Raw genomic sequence first — 22,539 nt, forward strand, 5'->3', positions numbered from 1 at the left:
CATGAAGAAACGCTGTTTTCACATCAATGTGGTTGACTTGCATGCCTTTTGAGACTGCAATGCTCAGAAGTGTTCTGATTGTCGTGTGTTTCACTACAGGTGCAAACACTTCATCAAAATCTTCTCCATATTTTTGAAGATATCCCTTTGCGACTAATCTGGCTTTATACCTTTCCACTTTTCCTTGTGCATTCCTTTTTAACTTGAATACCCATTTGCATCCTATAGCTTTCTTGCCAGGAGGTAATTTTGTAAGAATCCAAGTATTATTTTTATCCAATGCATCAATTTCTTCTTGTGCAGCTTTATGCCATTCAGCAGCTTCTTCTGCTGGCATTTCTCAATCTCATCCCATGTTAAGGGCTCTTGAGCTTCTGCTGACTTTGTTAGGTAAGACAGTCTTGGGGGTGGAACACCTTTGTTTTCCCTGGATGAGCGTCTGACAACAGGTTGGTCTGACCTTTCTGCATCCTCTATATCTGAGAGTCCTTCTCCAATTGATTCCCCTTCTCCAACTGTACTGTCTTCTTCAATGATCCTTTCTGTGTCTGCTTCCTCTGCCTGTTCCTCGTTAGATACAGATGAGTTGCTTTCAGACATCTGCCTTGGTATGGCATTTATATACACTGGCATGTCTATTATGGTTCTAGTTTCATATTCTGGATGATAAGGCTCATCTGGGATAATCCAGCCTTTATCAACCCTTTTGTTTTCATCAAAATATGTAACATGTCTTATGCCAACAATGCCAGTTTTCAGATTCAAAATTCTATATCCTTTGTGTCCTGGAGCATAGCCAACTAAATGCCCCTTTCTGTTGTGGAATCCAGCTTATGCCTTCTTTGCTTTGGTACATGAGCATATGCTGTACTTCCAAATGTTCTTATGTGTGACAGGTTTGGCTTCCTACCATGCCATGTCTCATGTGGTGTGCGCTCAGCGCCTTTAGTTGGCATTCTGTTTTGTAGGTACACTGCTGTGAGAATGGCTTCCCCCCATAGTCTTTTAGGGAGATTGCTATCTGACAGCATACATCTGGTCATTTCCACAAGTGACCTAAATTTTCTCTCTGCAACAGAATTTTGCTCTGGTGTATAAGCTACTGTTGTGATATGTTGAATGCCTTCTTGTTCTAGAAATGTGCGCATGCTTTGTGAAGTGAACTCACCACCATTGTCGGTCTGAAGAACCTTTGGTTTTCTTTCAAATTTATTGCTCACCATGGCTACGTATTTCTTCAGCATGTCTGTGACTTGACTTTTTTTTTTCAGCAAATAGGCCACACAATATCTAGAGAAATCATCCAAGAATATTAGCACAAATCTGTTATTTCCCAATGATGGGATATTAAACGGTCCACATAAGTCACTGTGTATTAAGTCCAGCACTTTATTACTCCTATTTCCTGTGTATGCAGGAAATGAGGGTCTCACACCTTTTTGAGTAACACAGTCTATGCATTTCTCCATTTTACCAGCATCTGCACTTATCTGAATGCCGGTGGCCAGTTGCTTACTGTAAAGATCCTGGATCACCTTAGAATCACGATGTCCCAGGCGGCGGTGCCAGATTTCCGGACTACATTTACCATCATTCTTCCTTACTTGCGCCATATGTGAGGCTTCACCTGAAATGCTCAGTTTATAAACATCATTATGCATAAAAGCTTCAGCATACACTTCATCATTTTTAGAGATTGTGCACTTACTGTTTTCAAAATGAATCGCAAATCCCTTCTTATCTAATGTAGATACACTAAGCATATTGCAAACTGCTTGGGGAATATACAAGACATCACTTACAGGAATTTCTTTAACTTCATTAGACACTTTGCATTTTAAGAATCCAATACCTTTTGCTTGGATCTTAGCAGTCCCTGCGTTTGCAGTTTTAAGAATACCTTCCTCTGGACACATTTCCTGAAAGAAATCCTTAGAATTGGTTAAATGGCATGTGCTCCCTGAATCCAAAATCCAAGTACTTTCATTTGAATTATTATTTACCATAGTCAAAGATTTTTCTGCCATTAGAAAGCCCTTGTGTTTATCTTTGTCCTTCATACATTTCCTGGTTTGAAAATTCTTTAGTTCCATTGGCTTAGGTGAGCTAGAGGGAGTGTTTTGTGTTTCCTTACACCATTTAGATACATGTCCCTCCTTTCCACATGAGTAGCAAATCAGCTTGCCCTTGGGTGGAGTTTTCCCATAGCTCCGCCTTCCTCTGTTCTTTGCCAAGAAATTTGTTTCATTTCTCTCTGACTGACTTTGAGAACACATCTCCTCAGAATCATTTATTATGCATTCCTGCCTTAGTTTTGATGTTGCCTGTTCAAAAGATTGCCCTTCAATGGCCTCATTTACAGACCTAAAAACATCAAACTTCTTTGATAGTGAGGTAAAAAGAAATGCTCTTTTCAATGCATCACACATGGGAATTCCAGAAAGTTCTAACTTTTGAAATGAAGACATAAGATGCATAATGTGATCATTACATTTACTTTTATCCCTTAATTTGGTTTCATTCAACTCTGCCAGCCAAATTGGTTGCTGCTTTGCATATGTAGTTGCATACATAGTTCTCAGTTTATATAAAATGTCCTTTGGTGTATCTTTTCCCTCCACTAATATGGCTTGTTTCTCTGAGAGAGCTTCCAAAAGCATGCACTTCACATAATAGTTTGCATTGTCCCATTCAGCCATATTTTCAGCTGTTCTGTCTTGGTCTAAGCATATATTTAATCCTTTTGCTCGAAGGAGACATATGAATCTTAGTTCCCACTGCTGATAATTAAACTCAGTTAATTTAGGCACCTTGAGAGAATAGAACAATGGTGAATTTCTTCCCTCAGCCATTTTCTTAGCCTTCTGTCTGCTGTGTGGGGGGAGAGAGAGACAGACTGAATCTTTCCTTTAAAACTTAAGAGAAAAATGTGGCCTTTTTTTTTTTTCTGCCTGGTAATATTTCTCTTCTTTTTCAATTCCTGGCCCTGGGCCCATAACCCTTTTGTTGGATTATTTGTAGTAAATAATTAGCAGATTTTAGTACACACAGCTTCAGCTTTAGAAATGTTAATTTCTTTCTTCATCTCTCTCTCATTCACCCCTGAATAATTCACTGCTGAGTCACTTTAAAGTTGAAGTAACAAAACATCTGTTTACTCACAGTTTGTAGTTAGATTATAATCAGACAGGCTTATATATACATATTACTATACATTTGTCTTATCAGCTCCTTCCATGTGCTTAGATGGTAATGGATGCTCACACCACCATAGATCCTCTCAGGTTAGGAGAGATCATGAGCTCCATGTGCTCCATGTGCTGCATGTGCTGTGTCTAACCCCCACAGGAAGTTGCATAGCTGTGTGACCTCTCTAAGTAATTCACATCAGAGGTCACAGAGTAATCACAGAGAAATAATAGGTGACAGGCAATGCATGTAAAATACAATTACATTCCAACAGGTGTTTCATGTCCCTCTCTGTGGATAGATGCAGCTAGATCAACATCCCACTTTCACACTTATTGGAGGTTGTGGTGGGGAGTTTGGTTGGAATGTACATCTGTGTCCCTTAGAGCTCCTCTATGTTTTTATTTTCCTCAAGCAGGTTTTCTTTTCTTTTATCAGGAGAAAGTGAGCTCTGGTTAAATGTCAGTTCAGTGACCTACATGATTTCTAAGCATTGTGGGTGTAATTTTGTAACAGGATGCCATTTTAAGCCTTATTTTGTAAGTGCAATGTAGATGCCTATTTGCTTTTATTAAATAGGCTCACAAAACTAGCCCTGGTAGATGTAAATATATGTGTGTTCACTATGAGGGTAATTTTATAACAGGGCACCTAGATTAATAGGGTAGAAAGGTGCTTATTTTTGGTCTGTCTTTATACAGTACAAATCCTACAGAAATTGCTCCTAGATTGAAGACACGGATATTATACCTGCTCAAGAGTAGACGTAAATGTGTGCATATACAATAGGCATAATTGCTTATATTTTATAACATGCATGCATAAATTATGACTCTGCCCATGCTCTGCATCTTAGTACATCTACTGTACAAGTACACTCCAGCTTGCACATACTTTAGGATGACCTAATTGTGTAGGAACCCATTTATAGTAAATCAGCATTTTATATGCAAAAATGGCTTATACGTTTATCCGAAGAATGGAGTAGTGCAGTCAACAGAATTCTTCCAGAAAAAACATGGGGGTGATGATAGTCAAATTCAAGTTTATTGCATAAAAGGACTCGACATGGCACTGTGTATTGGTTAGTGTGCCTGCATCAGGAGTCTAAAAAATGAAAATACATTTATGAGGACAAGAAGATATAATATTTAACAAATGGTTCCATTTGTATATCTATTTATCTGTGTATATCTCTTATCTATAAATGTGTGTGTGTACATATATATATATATATATATATGTGTGTATATACACACACACACACCATATAAATATAAAGGGTAAAAAATAAAATTTCTCATACAAGGTGTACATATAAAACGCATAGTCAAAAGTCTGTGTGTTATCTTATGTAGCATAGGTTAGTGAGATATGTAATCAACCATTGTATACTTCTGTCTTGCCTCTGAGACAGAAGTAGCCTTCTGAAGGGGTAAATCTTTACTCCCCAGGCAGGATTCCAGGCAAGAAAAACTCTGGCTACTAAATAAATATTAGACATAATAAATGCTTATTCAAATTATCAAAGAAGCCAATCAGTAATTATTGAAATAGTAACAAATAAACTCCCAATACAGGATAATATGTAGCAAATAAAATACTAAAGCAGTAGAGATAGATATCTGAAGTAAAGATTTAAATACCTGCTCCCATTGTACTTATTCATAAGATATACCCAATTCCCTCTCCCACTTTGACAGATAATACACAATAGGCTTACGATATGAGAGGAGAGCTCTCTATATATCCTAGAAACCCCCCTCTTCCCCCCCCCTCCCACTAGCTTAACGCTCATTCAAGAAAAGTCTCAGTCAAATTCAAATCACCTTTTGCCTTGCGTGTGATAATCTCAGAGCTTATAATATTGAAAAGCATTAGAGGGAGGGAGCCCACTTATTCAAGTGAAGTCTCAGTCAAACTCAAATCACCTTTTGCCTTGCGTGTGATAGTCTCAGAGCTTATAATATTGAAAAGCATTAGAGAGAGGGAGCCCATATTCCTGACACAGCTTACCAAATGAGAGTATTTCCCCGTCCTCCCACACCTGGCCAAGCTCACAAAGGCCTAAACTCTCCCAAGAGAAATATCAAGGGTCCAAGGTCCCGGAAACAAATTGTGGGGAAAAGCTTATAAATAAATGTGTAAAATATAAGCGGTTCGGGAAAATTTTATCTCTTATCCTACTGCAAAGGCAAGAGGCCACTGAAGCAGAGGCGGTGCTCCCCTTACAAGCTCCCTGAGGAGCTGACTAGGCAGCCATGGGACTGCTCTCAGAGGGTAGGGGTCCAACCACATGTGCTCACAAAAAATAGGTAGTGCCATGAACAAATACAGTAGTTTGAGAAGTAAGATAATTTTGACTTCATTTATACGCCCCATTCAGGAAATTGTCAATCCTTCCCACCGATTCAGTTCTAAAAATAACTCACGCACTTTGGCAGGAAAATTAGCCCCATAGAGATCATCTAAACAATGAGGGAGATGAATCCTCAGGTAACGGATTTACCGCGACGCCCATCGGAAGGGGAAACCCAATTGCAACAAGGTGACTTGTTGGTCGGGGATATTTATATCTAAAGCCTCTGATCTAGTGAGATTAATCATGAAGCCCGAAAACACGCCATACTCCTGTAGCACTGCTGAAACCGCTGGGAAAGAGATGGTCTGTTCCACTAAAGTAAGAAGTATATATATCATCAGTGAAAAGAAGAATCCGAGGTTCAATGTCTCTATGGCGAGGGCCTCTAATATCCGGGTATGCATGTTAATAGCTAGGGGTTGAATAGCTAACGCTAAGAATAGAGGGGACAAGGCGCAGCCTTAACGTGTACCCCGAAGCAGTGAGGATGGGAGCACTGGCCATTAACCCGAACAGAGGCAAATGGTGGTGTATAAATGAGGTGGAACCACTGAGAAAATCCACCAGTGATACCAATCCTATCCAAAACTGCAAAGAGAAACGGCCAATATACCCTCTCAAATGTTTTTTCAGCATCAAGTGATAATAGGCACAAAGAGGTATTTGTAGCTTGAGCTCTGTATATTAGGTGAAGAGCTCTATGTATATTATCAAAGGTTTGCCGTCCATGGATGAACCCAGCTTGGTCTTCATGTATTAAGGATGGAAAATAACACTGCAAGCGGGAGGCCAAGATCTTAGTATAGATTTTATAATTGACTCCCAAAAGAAAAATAGGCCTATATGAGCTGCATAAATGAGGGTCTTTACCTGGCTTGGGTATAACTGTTAAATTAGCTAAGTTCCAGGTCCTTGGTAGTGGATGTCCCTCGTCAAAGGAATTAAATGCCCGAAAAAGCAACAGCGCCAATACTTCACTAAAGAGCTTATAAAATTTGTTAGTAAATCCATTAGGGCCTGGAGCTTTACTAGGGGCCAGCCCAGGGATTGCTTTATTAATCTCCTCAAGGTCTATGGGCCGAGAAAGCTCCTGCTGGGTGCCCCCTGCCAGCCTAGGTAAGTCAACACTTTGATAAGTACTGATGGAGTGTTCAGAAAGCTGGATATCCGGAGTATAAAGCATTGTGTAATATTACCTAAACATGGATTGCAATTGGGCAGGATCTGAATGTATCTCACTCTCATCATCTCTAAGACTAATAATATGGATTCAAGTAGTCTATTGTTTAAGCTTATGGGCCAGGAGTCTACTAGCTTTATTGCCAAATTCAAAATGAGCTTTGCGAACCCGTTGAAGTTGTTCAGAAATATCAGCTAATTGGAGGTCATGTATTTCTGTGCAAATTTTATGTGCCTGATTTGAAAGGTGAGATGGTGGATGGGGACCCTGCTGGAGAAGGTTTCCTAAGGATATCTTCCACAAGGAAGCATTCCTTCTGCACATGGGTTCTCAATGCAGTAAGGTGACCATGCATAACGACTTTAAGGCTGTCCCAAAGAATACCCGGCAGGACCTCCCCAGTATCGTTAAATTGGATATATTCCTTGATCTGACATTCAAGCTGTGAAACATTCGCCATATCGGAGAGCAATGTGTTGTCCAGCCGCCATTGCGGTGGGGTTTGTGCTACCCAAGGAAAATGCAACTGTAGCAAAACTGGGGCATGATCGGATCAGGTGCGCAGTGGTATTTGGTGACTACTAACTCGATGGGGGATTGAGGCATCTCCTAGCCAGAAGTCAATCTGAGAAAAAGAATTGTGGACAGAAGAAAAATACGTATATTCACGTAGGACGGGATTGGCATGACGCCAAAGATCTATCAGATGCTAGCGTGCCAGAAATGCAAGTAACTATTATGTAGTTGAGGATTCAAGGTGAAGTTAAAATCACCCCCACCAACAAAGAGCCCTCACTATGCCTCAGTATAAGTTGGTCCAAGTGAGAAAAATGTTCCCCATGATCTGTGTTAGGGCCATATACGTTCACTAAGGTGTAAGTCTGATCACTAATAAAAAGTGACCCTCCCTTTATCTCTGATAGCCTTGAAAACTTGCCATGGTTTAGAGTTGCTAAAGGCAATCAGAACTCCCCGAGTTTTGGTATTATCACAGAAGCAAAATACAAATTAGGATATTTACAATGGTGACACAAGTGCTCATGGGCAGGTTTTAAGTGCGTCTCCTGTACCAAGGCAACGTCCGCCCGAAGGCAAAGCAGCTCCCAGAAGAGGAGCTGCTTCATGGGGACATACAACCCCCCTGGCATTCAGGAGCACCATAGAAATATCAGACATCTTGAGCATTATTGTGGAAAAAAGAAACAGCGTTGAAGGAACCACACATCCAGCTCTCCCCCCCCCCCCCCCCCCCCCCCCCCCCCAATATCGTTCAGTTCTCTTTTCCCGACTCATACACCAATAGTTCCAGAACCCCTAACACCCTCATTAAACAAAGACTCCCCCTGCCCTTGTGAGGAGGGGTGTCGACAGAGGAAGTATGGATTGAGCGCACGCCAGCCGCCCAACCCACCGCAATACCAGAAAACATAATAGACTGAGCAATAGGTCAGAAGCATACTGCATTATAGGACTATGAAACCCCAGCAAAAAGTTAGTGAAGCACAGACTCTACAGAGTTATCCAAATGATACATCTTAAAGTACCTATACTTTTCAAGTCCCACATTATACTGATATTCAGGCATCCAGGCGCTATATCACTCTGAACAAGAAAAAACTGAAGAACACAGAGTTCTACCAGGCAAATCAAGTGGGTTAGTTAGCCATCTGCTGATGCTGCAGGTGTTTATGCCCCTTTGCCACTCATTGCCACTTGGGATGAGAGGTCAAAGTGGAAGCGGACTGAGCTGGGCCCGGGGTTGACGGCAGCTCTGATTTAATTTGATGCAGGCAGCCATCTTTATAGAAAGCTAGGGCAAAGGGGTGCCTCCATTTATAGGGAATGCCCAGTTCTCAAAGTCTCCGAGTGACCAGTTTCAAATACTACTACTACTACTATTTAGCATTTCTATAGCGCTACAAGGCGTACGCAGCGCTGCACAAACATAGAAGAAAGACAGTCCCTGCTCAAAGAGCTTACAATCTAATAGACAAAAAATAAAGTAATCAAATCAATTAATGTGTACAGGAAGGAGGAGAGGAGGGTAGGTGGAGGCGAGTGGTTACGAGTCAAAAGCAATGTTAAAGAGGTGGGATTTCAGTCTAGATTTAAAGGTGGCCAAGGATGGGGCAAGATGTAGGGGCTCAGGAAGTTTATTCCAGGCGTAGGGTGCAGCGAGACAGAAGGCACGAAGTCTGGAGTTGGCAGTAGTGGAGAAGGATTTATCCATGGAGCGGAGTGCACAGGAAGGGGTGTAGGGAAGGTGTTTAAGCGTAGTCGATGCTAGATCTTGGTAAATTTTCACATTGTAAGAGTCCCATTGAAATTTCTGGGCTTGACGCGCTGCTTTAAGAACCCTCTCTTTAAGCTTATAATCCTGAAAGCAGGCTATAATGTCCTTGGGGAGGTTATTCCATGCGGGGCCCAGCGCTCTATGAGATCTCTCCAGTGAGATAGTATTAGGTAAAAGTGTGGACCCGGTCTCGGTGAGCAGGGAGCTTACCAGCTGCTGGACTTCGGATTCACAATCTTGGTATGTAGGGATATCAGGAAGTCCCCGAAAGCATAGATTACGCCAGCGGCTGCGATTCTTCAAATCCTCCAACTTGACCATTAATTGCTGTTGTCCAAGATGGAAATCTGCAGCTTGTCGGTCAAGGGAGCCTAGCATCTCTGAATGTTCCTCAATGCGAGTCTCCGCCTCCTCCAATCGAGTACCCAATTCACGGATCTCACCGCGGAGATCAGTGCCTAGTGTCGCCAAGTCTGAGCGAACTGCCTTCAGATCGGTCCGGATTTCTTGAACCCATTCTTTCAGTTCTGGAAAGGGCAGCACCTTGGGTCTGTCTCCTGTATTAAATAAATCTCTTGGTGAAGAGATCCCAAAGTGGTCTCGCTCGTGCGGGGCCTCGTGAGCTGTTGCATGTTGCATCGCCGCTCCGCCAGTAAAAGCATAGCGGGAGAAATCCACCTTTTCTGGTCGAGAACCCATCATCGGAGCAAACAGCAAATTCTTATCTACTATCATTCACCTCGCATAAGCAATAAATGTCTGCAAGTGCCGGGGAATCGCCCAATGTTGCCGTGGATGTACAGTAGCTCAGCTCCTAAGCAGCCATACTGCTCGGTGATGTCACTTCTCCCACATGTATTAATCTTATAATTTATAAATTTATATTATAAACTTGATTACTATTTTGATATTACTTTCAGAACACAATCTTGAAGTGCCATTTGAATAATATTAAAAAATATATAGTAAGTTGCCATAAGGGGGCACTTATAAATAACCAACACTAAGTAAAAGTGTGCAAATCTGCTGTATGGAATAAATGTAGTAGAAAGAGACTGACTGTAGCTAGAAAAGTGACCTATGATTGATGGCAGAGCTGTCTCACACACTATTATTCTTTTGCTCTCTCCCTTTCATCCATTCTCTTTTCTCTCCTTGTTTTTTCCCCTGTTTCTCTTTTTCCTCTGTGTGGTCTCTGTTTCTCAAGGGGGGGGGGGGAGTATCTCCAAGTACATTATTTTTGTGTTAACCATGACGGTAACAAATCCTACTCCTAAACTAGGATATGTGGAGTATAATCTCAGTCTTTTAAGTTTGGTAACGCTCATAGTGCTTTGCATTTTGCCAAACATCTTCCTTCTGGAGTTCATAGGATGTAATATATATAGGCAATTTAATGGAGGTGTGCTTAAAATTACTTTTAATTGGACACTGTCTGAACTCTTTGTCTTTTCTTACCAGTGGCAGTGACAGTGTGGATTATGATGACTCGAGCTCTTCATACTCTTCCCTGGGTGATTTTGTCAGTGAAATGATGAAATGTGACATTAACGGAGACACCCCTAGTAAGTTCCAGCTTTTTCCAGGGCTGATAATCTTTAAAGTTTGTACGTCATTGTTTAAGATTCTGTATGGGTAAACACCATAATATATGACAAAACTCATGATCTGGTTATCCCTTCAAGGTACAAAGACTAGCTTTCAAAGGAAAATTCACCAGAAAGTTTCACTTTGAAAATCCACCAGTGGGACCAGGCCATAGGGTATGTTTCTGGTTACACATAGAAAATGTGCAAGTTAAAACAGCGAAAAGCTGGCGCAGGACTTTTAAAATGAAATCCCCTTGCTTCCATTTTTATGCCTGCTGTGACTCTATCCCTTTACCTTACAGAGGGTCTAGAGCAAGTTCTGAGGGGATTTTTCCATGGCTAAACTTGCATTTACCTATGGTCCCCAGGTGTATTAATAAGGCACCTTGCAGAGAGAGTATGGCAATCTCTTCCCATTCCATATTAAGAAGAGTGGGCAATTCCCCTCCCCCTTCCCTTCTGTATTAATGGAAGGCATGGTGTTAATCCTTGTACTTAATGTACAATCCCGCCTTCAGAAGTTAGGTATGTGAAGCCATATTTGTAGGTTGATTTGAGGGTTAGGAGCATTGGTGTCCTGTATGGGTTTTGCAGGGGGGGGTGTGAGTCTGTTTTATTCTGTTCTCGCTTTCAGATATGTGGATTACTGACACAAATTCTCACTTTCCCAGATATAGATTTCTTAATGCATGTTTTTGTTTGTAGACGTAGATCCCCTGACACATGCTGCCCTTGGCGATGCTAGCGAGGTGGAGTTTGATGATTTCCGAGAATATGCAGGAGATCTAGATGAGCAGGCGCTTGACAGTGAGAATTCTCAGGATAATAACCAGCCACGATCAAGCTCCAGCACAACTGCCAGTAGCAGCCCCAGCACTGTCATCCATGGAATGAATCATGTGAGTTCCAGTATGTGTGTACAGAGAAGGGTCTCAGCTGTAAGAGAGACCATTTGTGTCACTAAACACTGTTGCTTGATGGAATTACTGCATCTACTGTGTGAATCAAATAAGCACCACATATAACAGGATGGGGAGGGCTATAATATGTGCTGTGAGAAGACAAACCACATGTACTATATCACAGCCGTAACACAGTCACCCATGACAGGAATCATGTGAATAACTTGTACTATGTCACTCTACTGAAACTCCATTAAAAAAAACTTTGAAGAGTAAAAAATGAAAAATGAAACTAAAAAAATATATGAACTCTTCTTTTTACTAGGGTATGTCATCAAACAAAATGTGTAGAGTGAGGATCCCATCAATATTTCCACTCAGTTTTTGTCAATAACACCAGACACAATGAACCCAATGTGTCTAGCCATTCAAAGCAGTATAAGACTCTAGGGGATGTTAATCTTTCACATCACAAGTCACCCTCACTTTGGAAATTGAAGTAAAACAAAAGTGCTGTAGTATGTAAATGTTCACATACACTATCCAAATTTCTAAGAAAAATGTGTTCACCAAGAAAAATTCTTCTTTGAATTTATATGAACTGGATGCTATGAGTGGGAAAGCGCGGGGTACAAATGTAAGAAAAATCAATAAAGATGTCCAAATTTGTAAGAAAAATGTATTCACCAAGAAAATAACTTCTTTGAACTTATATGAATGGATACTCCAAATCAATAAAGATGAAATCCACTCATTGACTGCTGTGATTTCTTAAACGCCATTCAGTTCAACTTTGCTATTTAGCAGACTGGAGATTGAGATTGTGGACTGTGAATTAACACTAGTCCCTGAATCAGAAAACCCAGATATGGCTATGTAGGATTGAGTGATGAGGAAATACTGATGGTAACCCTCACTGTACATACATTGTGTTTCATGATACCTTGGTGTCACGAAACGCCTAGCCACCCGCCTGGGGTTACCCTGTGGCCACTTAGAGGGTCTATCCCCAGCACAATGCACTTCCACCTGCACCTGCTGATCGTACTGTACAGTAACACCCTCCTCCCACTGACTAGGTCACAACTGCCTCTGGGCGATTCTCCCGCTCTCAAATTATCCCCAGTGATTTCTAGGTTACTGAGGCCACAATCCCAGTGGTCCCACAGTTCCCAGAAAGCACTTACAGACCCAACACACAACCACCAGGATTCTTTATCGGTCCTGATAGGCAGAGGCAATAAACAATTGTTTATTGTCTTAAAAAATACATTGAACAATGAACAAAAAATGTGCACTCAGCAAACAATAATGGGTAGCTGACATTTGGATCAATTATAACACTAACTAAGCATTTGTTTACTTTCTAAAAAGTACCTGGGGAGATCAGGACATATAGCTGCTCACCAGTTATCAAATATCACTGTTTTTTACAGGGCTTCATTAAAGAGCTTTCTCTCTCTCTTCTCCCGGGCTGAAACTGAAGCAATAGCCAGCAACTGCTGGATAATTTCAAACTCCAGGCCAATCAGAGCCCAGAACAACATTTGAAAAAAAGCTGATTACATCCCTGCAAGGCACTTCTGTGTTAACTGCAGAAAGAATCATTCACTTATCTGTAACAACTTTACAGCAAAGAAACACCACCTGCTGGCCAAATAGGAGAAATACACTTCAGGACATAAGAGAGGAAAATATCAAATACATTTTATAGGCTTAATACACACTTTTCTTGACACCTGGTAACGAGAAGAGTTTATATATTTTTTTAATATCTTGTATTGGCTATGTGCTGAAGTAGTTGATTTACATATCCATAAACAGGCTCAGGGTGGAATAAATTAGCGTGTTTATTACTGCAGGAGTCAACTGAATATGCAGAAGCAGAAGATAAGATTGCAGTTGGCTTCCTGAATCATGCCCCCTCTTTACCACTGCAACCAAATTTCAGCAAAATGAATCTGGAACGCCGTGAGAGTGAGAGCATGAGTTGCAGCATCACTTCCATGGATGGTGTGGTGAAGAAACGGGAGTATGATAACCCATATTTTGAGCCTCAGTATGGCTTCCCCACGGAAGAAGAAGAGGAGGAACAGGAGGAGAGCTACACTCCACGATTCCACCAGAACATCAATGGGAGCCGGTAAAAACATTTTCCTCTTGCATGGAGTTTGTGGGAGTGAGCAACTCAAAGGAACTACAAGTGATGATGGCACTCGGTGATCATGTGACGGAGCGAAATACAGTAGCTATAAGATGATTGCGATGCTTACGAAGTAGTAATGTTAGAGGAACCATAGGAGGGAGAGACACTCAAGAGGCAGTGAAACTAGGGAACTGCAGGAGGGGGCAAAGTTTCTGAATCATATGAGGATTTTACTGTTAAAAGCAAAACCAAAGATCAGCAAAATCACCAGTACAGTAAACCTTGATTCTTTGGGGTGAGTTTTGGGGGATATGCTCTGTGTTAACTTGCGATTGCCACAGAGTGATCCCATCCTTTACCTAGAGTAGTATCTAAGCATAACCAGGTGTAGCAGTGAATGGCAGAGGGAGTAATATAAGACCCATCTCTTTCAAAAAGCTTTCATTGGGGCTTGCACTAGGTTGGTCAATTGTTGAGGGGACCTGAGTCTGCTTATCTCTGCTTCTGTTTTCACTTTTTTTTACTACCTTTTGCTATCCTATTGATTTTTGGCGTTCTTTTCTTTTCTGTGTTTAGTTGAAAAATGCCTTGTGCAACTGCTTCAGAGGGCAGTATATTAAGCAGTTAATAAGCATAAACATAATTTTCAAAACTTTGCTGGCAAGTGAAATCCATGGATTTTACACCAGTTCTCAAAGGGAAAGTTATTCATGTATTTACCCTTTGAAAACTGCTTAAGGAAAAAGTACTTGTAGAGACCAGCAGATACTCTTTCTGGCCAAAACTATTGTGTCGTTGCCTCCTCTGACCTAGCTCCACCCCACCAGTGCCTCCATGAAAATATGGGCAAAAGTACGTAGGTTAAGGAGCAGGTCATGTACTTTTATCCACACACAGCCTGTTTGTCCATTTAGGCCCCTTTTTACTAAAGTGCATTAAAATTTTGCAGATACTGTGCATTAGTGGCCAAAATTAATGCACAGTTAGTGCAAAGCCTCTGTTGGGGATGTGTCCAGCATTTTTTCCATACAGTTAATGCAGCGACAGTATAATTACTGACCGTGAACTGCATTGCAGATAGCATGGATTCACTTATTTTTGAGGTGATATTAACTCTTCCACATTATGCTCAAAAATGGGCACCCAAAAAAAGAAATCTGTGCTTAGTGCCAATTCCTGCATCTAACTGTAAGCACCAGACTTTCACCTGCTGAAACTTGATGTAAGTGCAGGTGTGCTGAGGCCATATTTTAAAAGTACGAGCACAACTTTTCAGAATGCCGATGGCCATGCCCCCTTTGAAGTTACACACACAGTAAATAACAGCAGATAAAGATCTGCATGGTCCATCCAATCTGCCCAACAAGATGGCCAGAGATGTGCCTGCCACTTGGTGGGGGGGTCCCAGTCATGTTTAAATGCTGGTTGTCAAGCCTCCACCATGTCAACCACATAGGCAGCCAAACATGATGTAATTTTGGTTATAACTATATATCATTCCCAGGTGTTGCTGGCAGTATTAAACTTAACAGTCAAGATGACTTCCCCTCCCCCCTGAGCTGCACAGCACTCACTGACAGCACGTGACAAAGTGATCTAAACACTGGAGTTGCTGAAGCTTCTCCTGTATTTTGCCATTTGTGGGACACAGACCGTAGAAGTCTGTCCAGCACTAGCCTTGGTTCCCCCAGTGCTTTAATTGCTGAATCTTTTTTCAGTGTTTTGCCATTTGTGGGACACAGATTGTAGAAATCTGTCCAGCATCAGCCTCAGTTCCCCCAATGTTTTAGTTGCCGAATCGTTTTTCAGTGTTTTGCCATTTGTGGGGCCTTGATTCCCCCATGCTGGATTTGGCTAATCTTCTTTCAGTGTAGACATAGGCACCATGCCTTCTAGAATAGTGCATAGCCAGATGTTTGTGCAAATCCTAAGTGGTACCAATTAACTTCAATAATTGGTTGTTAGTACCCAATTATTGATAGTTGAGAGCTTGTTAGTTAACTTGCACATGCAAATCTGGATGCCATATATAGAATCCGGGGATATGTGCTGCTGGGAGTGGAGGAGTAGCCTAGTGGTTAGTGCAGTGGACTTTGATCCTGGGGAACTGAGTTCGATTCCCACTGCAGCTCCTTGTGATTCTGGGCAAGTCACTTAATCCTCCATTGCTCCTGGTACAGAAAGGCGGTATATCAAGTCCCATTTCCCTTTCCCTTTAACAGCACACAGTGTTGTAAGATAGTCATTGTCCATTTCTCTCACTATTCCATTTTTATCGTTTAATGCAGGAATTAGTGCGCGCTGTCAAGCCACTGTGTTAAGTGTTGGCACATGCTATTCCCATGTTTACTGTTTTAATGCACTTTAGTGAAAGAAGGCCTTAATGATCTACATGAATAAATAGCATTTGAAAATTGCCCTCATAATGGACTAGTACTGTTATAATTTTTATATTTAAATTGTGTAGTATTTTTGGATTTTTGATGTATTTTTAAGATGTCTTTTTTGTTTTGTGAACCAATTTAGGTTGAGCTATGCCAAAGAAAGGCAGTATTCAAATATACCATATAACACAACAAGGTCAGTTTTCAGCTGTCAGAAAATGTATAACTTTAAATGTATAACTTATAAGTGTATTCATCAAGTCAAAATGTCTTAAGCTGACTTGCATGTTCATTATATGTTTAAAGTTATGCCAGCAGTTTGGTCCAAGAAGGACATATAAGTTATTCAGAGTGCAACAGAATTTTTCTGCTCTCCATATAAATTTAAGGCCAGCTCCCAATTCATCCCAAATCTCATCCTTCGAAACTCATGCCATCCAGCTATTCTACCTGACACCACTCAGAGTTGCAGTCATCTACCGCCCCCCTGATAAACCCCTCTCTTCCTTCCTTACTGACTTCGACACTTGGCTTACCGTCTTTCTTGATCCCTCATCTCCATCCCTCATTCTTGGTGATTTTAATATTCACGTTGACGACCCATCCAACTCCTACGCTTCTAAATTTCTCACTCTGACATCCTCCTTTAACCTCCAACTATGCTCTACCACCCCTACTCACCGTAATGGCCATTGTCTCGACCTCGTTCTCTTCTCTTCCTGCTCACCTTCCAATTTCTGCACCTCAGTCCTTCCTATCTCAGACCATCACCTAATCACCCTCACACTTCATCACCCTCCCCCTCAACCTCGCCCAACTATAGCCACTGCCTTCAGGAATCTCCAGGCCGTCGACCCCTCTACCCTATCCTCTCACATCTCCAATCTCTTCCCTTCCATCTCGTCTTCCGAATCTGTCGACACGGCTGTCTCTGCCTACAATGAAATTCTCTCCACTGCTCTGGATACCCTAGTACCATCTGTCTCTTGACCCACTAAGCGCACTAATCCTTAGCCCTGGTTAACCCCTTGCATCCGTTACCTTCGCTCCTGCACCCGATCTGCTGAACGACTCTGGAGGAAATCTCGCACCCTGTCAGACTTCACCCATTACAAATTCATGCTATCCTCCTTCCAGTCCTCCCTATTCTTTGCCAAACAGGAATATTATTCTCAATTAACTAATTCTCTTGGCTCCAACCCTCGTTGCCTCTTCGCCACCCTCAACTCCCTACTTAAAGTGCCCTCCGCTCCCACCCCCCCTCACTCTCTCCTCAAACACTAGCTGACTACTTCCGCGATAAGGTGCAGAAGATAAACCTTGAATTCACTTCCAAGCCTTCTCCTCCCTGTGACTTCCCCAACCAACCTAGCCTGGCCTCCTCCTCCTTCTCCTCCTTCCCTGAGATCACCGAAGAGGAAACTGCTCGCCTTCTCTCTTCCTCTAAGTGCACCACCTGTTCCTCTGATCCCATTCCCACCAATCTGCTTAACAACATCTCTCCTACAGTCAACCCCTCAATCTGTCACATCCTCAACCTCTCTCTCTCCACTGCTACTGTCCCTGACACCTTCAAGCACGCTGTAGTCACACCACTTCTCAAAAAACCATCACTAGACTCCACCTGTCCCTCCAACTACCGTCCCATCTCTCTTCTATCCTTCCTCTCCAAATTACTTGAACGCGCTGTCCACAGCCGCTGCCTTGATTTCCTCTCCTCTCAGGCCATCCTCGATCCGCTCCAATCTGGCTTTCGCCCACTACACTCGACAGAAACAGCACTCTCTAAAGTCTGTAATGACTTGTTCCTTGCCAAATCCAAAGGTCACTATTCCATCCTCATCCTCCTCGACCTATCTGCCGCCTTTGACACCGTCAATCATAATTTACTTCTTGACACACTGTCCTCATTCGGGTTCCAGGGCTCCGTCCTCTCCTGGTTCTCTTCGTATCTTTCCCAATGCACCTTCAGAGTATATTCTAATGGCTCTTCTTCCACCCCATCCCGCTCTCTGTTGGGGTTCCTCAAGGTTCTGTCCTTGGACCGCTTCTTTTCTCGATCTATACCTCTTCCCTGGGCTCGCTGATCTCATCACATGGTTTCCAGTACCATCTCTATGCTGATGACACCCAGCTTTATCTCTCCACTCCCGACATCACGGTCGAAACCCAGGCCAAAGTTTCGGCCTGCCTTTCAGACATCGCTGCCTGGATGTCCAACCGGCATCTGAAACTGAACATGGCAAAGACTGAGCTCCTTGTCTTTCCACCCAAACCCTCTTCTCCTCTTCCCCCACTTTCCGTCTCTGTTGACAACGCCCTCATCCTCCCCGTCGCTTCAGCCCGCAATCTCAGAGTCATCTTCGACTCCTCCCTCTCCTTCTCTGCCCATATCCAGCAGACAGCTAAGACCTGTCGCTTCTTCCTCTATAATATTAGCAAAATTCGCCCATTCCTCTCTGAACAGACCACCCGAACCCTCGTCCACTCGCTCGTCACCTCTCGTCTTGACTATTGCAACCTTCTTCTCACTGGCCTCCCGCTTAACCATCTATCCCCCCTTCAATCTGTCGAAAATTCTGCCGCACGTCTTATCTACCGAGTGAACCGATACTCTCATATCACCCCTCTCCTCAAGTCACTTCACTGGCTCCCGATCCGCTACCGTGTACAGTTCAAGCTTCTCCTTTTAACCTTCAAATGCACTCAATCTGCAGCCCCCCATTACCTCTCTACCCTCCTCTCCCCGTATGTTCCCACCCGTAACCTCCGCTCTCAGGACAAGTCACTCCTGTCTGTACCCTTCTCCACCACCGCTAACCAGACTCTGCCCCTTCTGCCTCGCATCACCATATGCCTGGAACAGCCTTCCCGAGCCCATACGTCATGCGCCCTCCCTGCCCATCTTCAAGTCCTTACTCAAAGCCCATCTCTTCTCCCTTGCTTTTGGCGTATAACCACCTTCCCCACTCATGATACCTACACTGACTACATAGTTTGTAACCTTTAGATTGTAAGCTCTTTTGAGCAGGGACGGTCCTTCCCCATGTTAAACTTGTACAGCGCTGCGTAACCCTGGCAGCGCTATAGAAATGCTAAGTAGTAGTAGTAGTAATCTCACTTCAATCAAGATGCATAAACTTTGACCATACAGCGTTTTGAACAACCAGAATTTATGCTGTCTTCCTAGCCTAAAATTGAATAGAATGTTCATGGTCCAGATTCAAAGAAAACACTGCAAAAGTAGTTTAAAATGTCAGCCTATATATAATTAAGTGTATTTTTATTTTTCTTCTGTGAAATGGTGGTGATGACCCCAGCCTACAAGCTATACCTGAACTGCTATATACACATATCTTTGTATATTTTCATTTGTGTGTGTAAATTGTTTGGTGCACTTTTTGTAGACATGGAACAGAGAACACTGTATATATTCCTGTGCTTGTGGAATTGGTACTGAACTCCTAACCTGTTTTTGTTTTTCCCAGGTCCCAGAAGCTTCCACTTCGCCCCAACAGTCTGAAGTTGGCTAATGACTCAGATGCAGAGTCAGATTCCCGAGCCAGCTCCCCAAATTCTACCGTCTCTAACAACAGCAGTGAAGGGTTTGGAGGAGGCATCATGTCCTTTGCCAGTAAGTATATTCACATTCTTTAGCTTGTGAGACTATATAATGGGAGTGGAAATGCCTAGGATGGAAGAGGAAAAGGGAAAGAGCAGAGGGTGGGGTATTTTTGCAGATTATGTTAAATAAAAATGGGGATGGATTGAGGTCAGGGGTATGGTAGTGCAGGAGGGGGTAGGAAAAGAAAAAAAAGGATTTTTGGGAAAAGGACAGAAAGAAGAGACATTGGACAAAGGAAATGGATGTTGGTGGTGTTGGGCAAAGAAAGGATAAAGCAAGGGTTGGATGACATTTTATTCTGTTAGCTTTCTTCTATGTATTAACAGGGAACAATAGAGATTTTTTGCAAGTTATTATAAGCTAAGGCATCCTCTTATTTTTAATACTATTACTAAGCATGTCCTCCCTCAACCTGCCGGTCTCTATTAGAGAGTGGTGTGTTCTAGCTTAGGAGTTATGGTAGGGCAATATGATCTTTCTTGGCCTTTAAGGAAGAGACTGTTGGATATTTCAAAGTTGTCTCCACGGTTCTGAGGTTTTAGGTTCTACTTGCTTCACAGATATGCCAGTTACCAGTACTGCAGTTTATTACTTTACTGGATTCAGGTACCATGTTCCCTCGCCATTTGGTAACTTTTTATAGTGCTGTAGTATGTGAAAAATGCAACAAAGTACACAGTACAAATACAACAACAGTACAAACAATGCATCATTAAAGAAGTACAACGCAACACGTGATGGGCCCGATATTCAACCAGCAGCAATCAGCATTTTGCTGACCACCACCTGCGCTAACCCAGAAATTCAATATTGGGCCACATCTTGTCATAGGCATTGAATTTCCGTGTTTCTGGAGCCGGTGAACACAGCCGGGTGGGATATTTAGCACTTAACTGGCTATGGGGCACTGCATAAAGATAGGATGTACTTTTATGTGTTTAATCTGGCCTGTAGAGCGCCAAATATTGACAACCAGCCAAATGCAACTGTATGCTGGAACTCCCCCCCCCCCCCCCCCCCCCCCCTCCGTAGCCGGTTTTCAGTTCAGTACTAGCTGGTTATTTTTAGGAACACCTAGAACCCTGGATTCCTTTTTTTAAAAGGAAAATAAAGGTACTTGTGTACATTGCATTGTTATTGGAACATGGGAGAGTTTGATAGGTCAGAGCTTACAAGAGATTGATCTCTGTCTCCATCTATTGGTTGACGTGCAATGGGGTATTGGTTCTGAATTGGTCTGGTGTGACTCAAGGAAATAAAAGTAGCAGGTAAGACTAAATTTAAATTTTGCCCTCCTTTATTTAGAAATTGCTTATTGTTTCAAGTGGTTCTGTGAGTTTTCTTATACTATTCTGGATAATCCGAGCATTAGGGGCCAGAACATAAAAGGCACATTCAAAACTCTTAGAATAGGTATACCATAATATTTGTCAGCTCTTGCTAAACCCTACAATCCAAGTAGATTATTACGTTCCCTTAATGATTTTCGTCTGATTCTTCCTGGACCAAAGAAAGCACAGTGCCTTTTATTTTCTGTCCTGTTTCACCTGGAACAATCTTCCACTTTTCATCCATTGTGAGCTTGCCTTTAAAATATTCAAACTAGCAATAAAGACATGGTTATTGCACTAAGCTTTCAGTGAGGGGTAGGTACGGGGTCTCACTCAGTGGTCACGGTAAAGTGTTTAAAGTGTTCGGCATTATTTTGTGATAATGTTTATAATTTGTTTTCTCTTCCTCTATTCTCTATCAACATTACTAGTGTGATTGATTTTCTTTCCTGTTTTATTTGATAGATTTTCTTTCTGTTTTCTAATTTTAGCCTGTACACTGCTCAGCTCTGCGAGTCAGTTTGAGCGGTATAGAACATTTTTAATAAACTGTAACTATAAATTTGACATGTATATTGATTTTGCATGCATTAAAATTCATAACTTGAGTGTACACTAATTAATGTGCATTTCTACTAGTCACCATCTGCATATAGATACAGCACACTTACCAGTTGAGCTATAGGAACAGGTTCCAAACAAGCTTCTAACCATAGGGACAGAAGCTGCCTTCTTTGAGGATCAAATTTGGGACCTTACTGCAGGGGAAGGGCTGCTTCTGGCAGAATGCTTAGTTGTTCATGTCCTTTCTGGTCATGAAAGATCCATCAATCATGGTCCATCATATTCTCCGAGGACAAGCAGGCTGAATAATCCTCACAAGTGGGTCAGTGGTCTGCGCCAGCCTGGGAACTGGCATTTAGAATAGCAAAAAGGTTTGCTAGAGCCTTCTTAGCACGCCGCGCATCTGACTGCGCATGTGCCGAGTGCCTTCCCACCCGCCGTGCGGCTGCGCTCCTCGGTTGCTTTTTTTTTTTTTGCTTGAGGAGCGGCAGCTGTTTACCCTGGCTCCGCTTCTTCGCCCGGGAGAGCCTTTAGTGCCTGTCTATGCGGTTCGTTATATTTTTTCCCCTGGGAGCTGCAAGGCATCGAGTGGGGTTTCTACTCGCCTCGAGGCCTCCTGCTATGCAGGACCGTCCTTCGTGGGACCTGACCCCGAGGAGACATGGGGATTCGACGTTGGCACCGAAGAGCCTCGGTGAGGTGCATCGAACGAAGGCTAAGAAGCACCGACACCATTGTCCCTCGACACATGGTGCCGGGAGCTCCGGGGCACCGAGGACATCGGCACCCGAGAAGCGTCGACGCCAGGAGGACCGCTTCCCTTCCATTCAAAAGGTGCCGGTGCGTTGGTCTCCCAGCAGTCCAGTTCCTGCTCCTGAACCCCAGGCAGCTCTTCCACCGACTTCTCCACTGGCCTCACAGTCTTTACTGATGGCGGCTCTCGATGAGCTGATTCGGGCCTTGCTTCCAGAGCT

The 22,539-nt window shown here is 42.7% G+C and overlaps 1 protein-coding gene across 12 annotated transcripts in view; it reads left to right on the forward strand.

The window, feature by feature from the left end:
* MADD (MAP kinase activating death domain) overlaps positions 1 to 22,539 on the forward strand; it is a 204,171-nt gene that overhangs the window by 63,810 nt on the left and 117,822 nt on the right. For 7 of the 12 annotated variants that reach the window (XM_030200906.1, XM_030200911.1, XM_030200907.1 and 4 more), the window contains 5 exons: positions 10,486 to 10,589; positions 11,319 to 11,512; positions 13,378 to 13,658; positions 16,188 to 16,241; positions 19,534 to 19,679. In XM_030200906.1, the coding sequence (XP_030056766.1) occupies positions 10,486 to 10,589; positions 11,319 to 11,512; positions 13,378 to 13,658; positions 16,188 to 16,241; positions 19,534 to 19,679 (779 nt within the window). The remainder of the gene's footprint in view (positions 1 to 10,485; positions 10,590 to 11,318; positions 11,513 to 13,377; positions 13,659 to 16,187; positions 16,242 to 19,533; positions 19,680 to 22,539) is intronic. The other 5 variants (XM_030200908.1, XM_030200917.1, XM_030200914.1 and 2 more) reach the window with 1 other exon arrangement.

The sequence above is a fragment of the Microcaecilia unicolor genome, chromosome 4, assembly GCF_901765095.1.
Source record: "Microcaecilia unicolor chromosome 4, aMicUni1.1, whole genome shotgun sequence".
Taxonomy (NCBI): domain Eukaryota; kingdom Metazoa; phylum Chordata; class Amphibia; order Gymnophiona; family Siphonopidae; genus Microcaecilia; species Microcaecilia unicolor.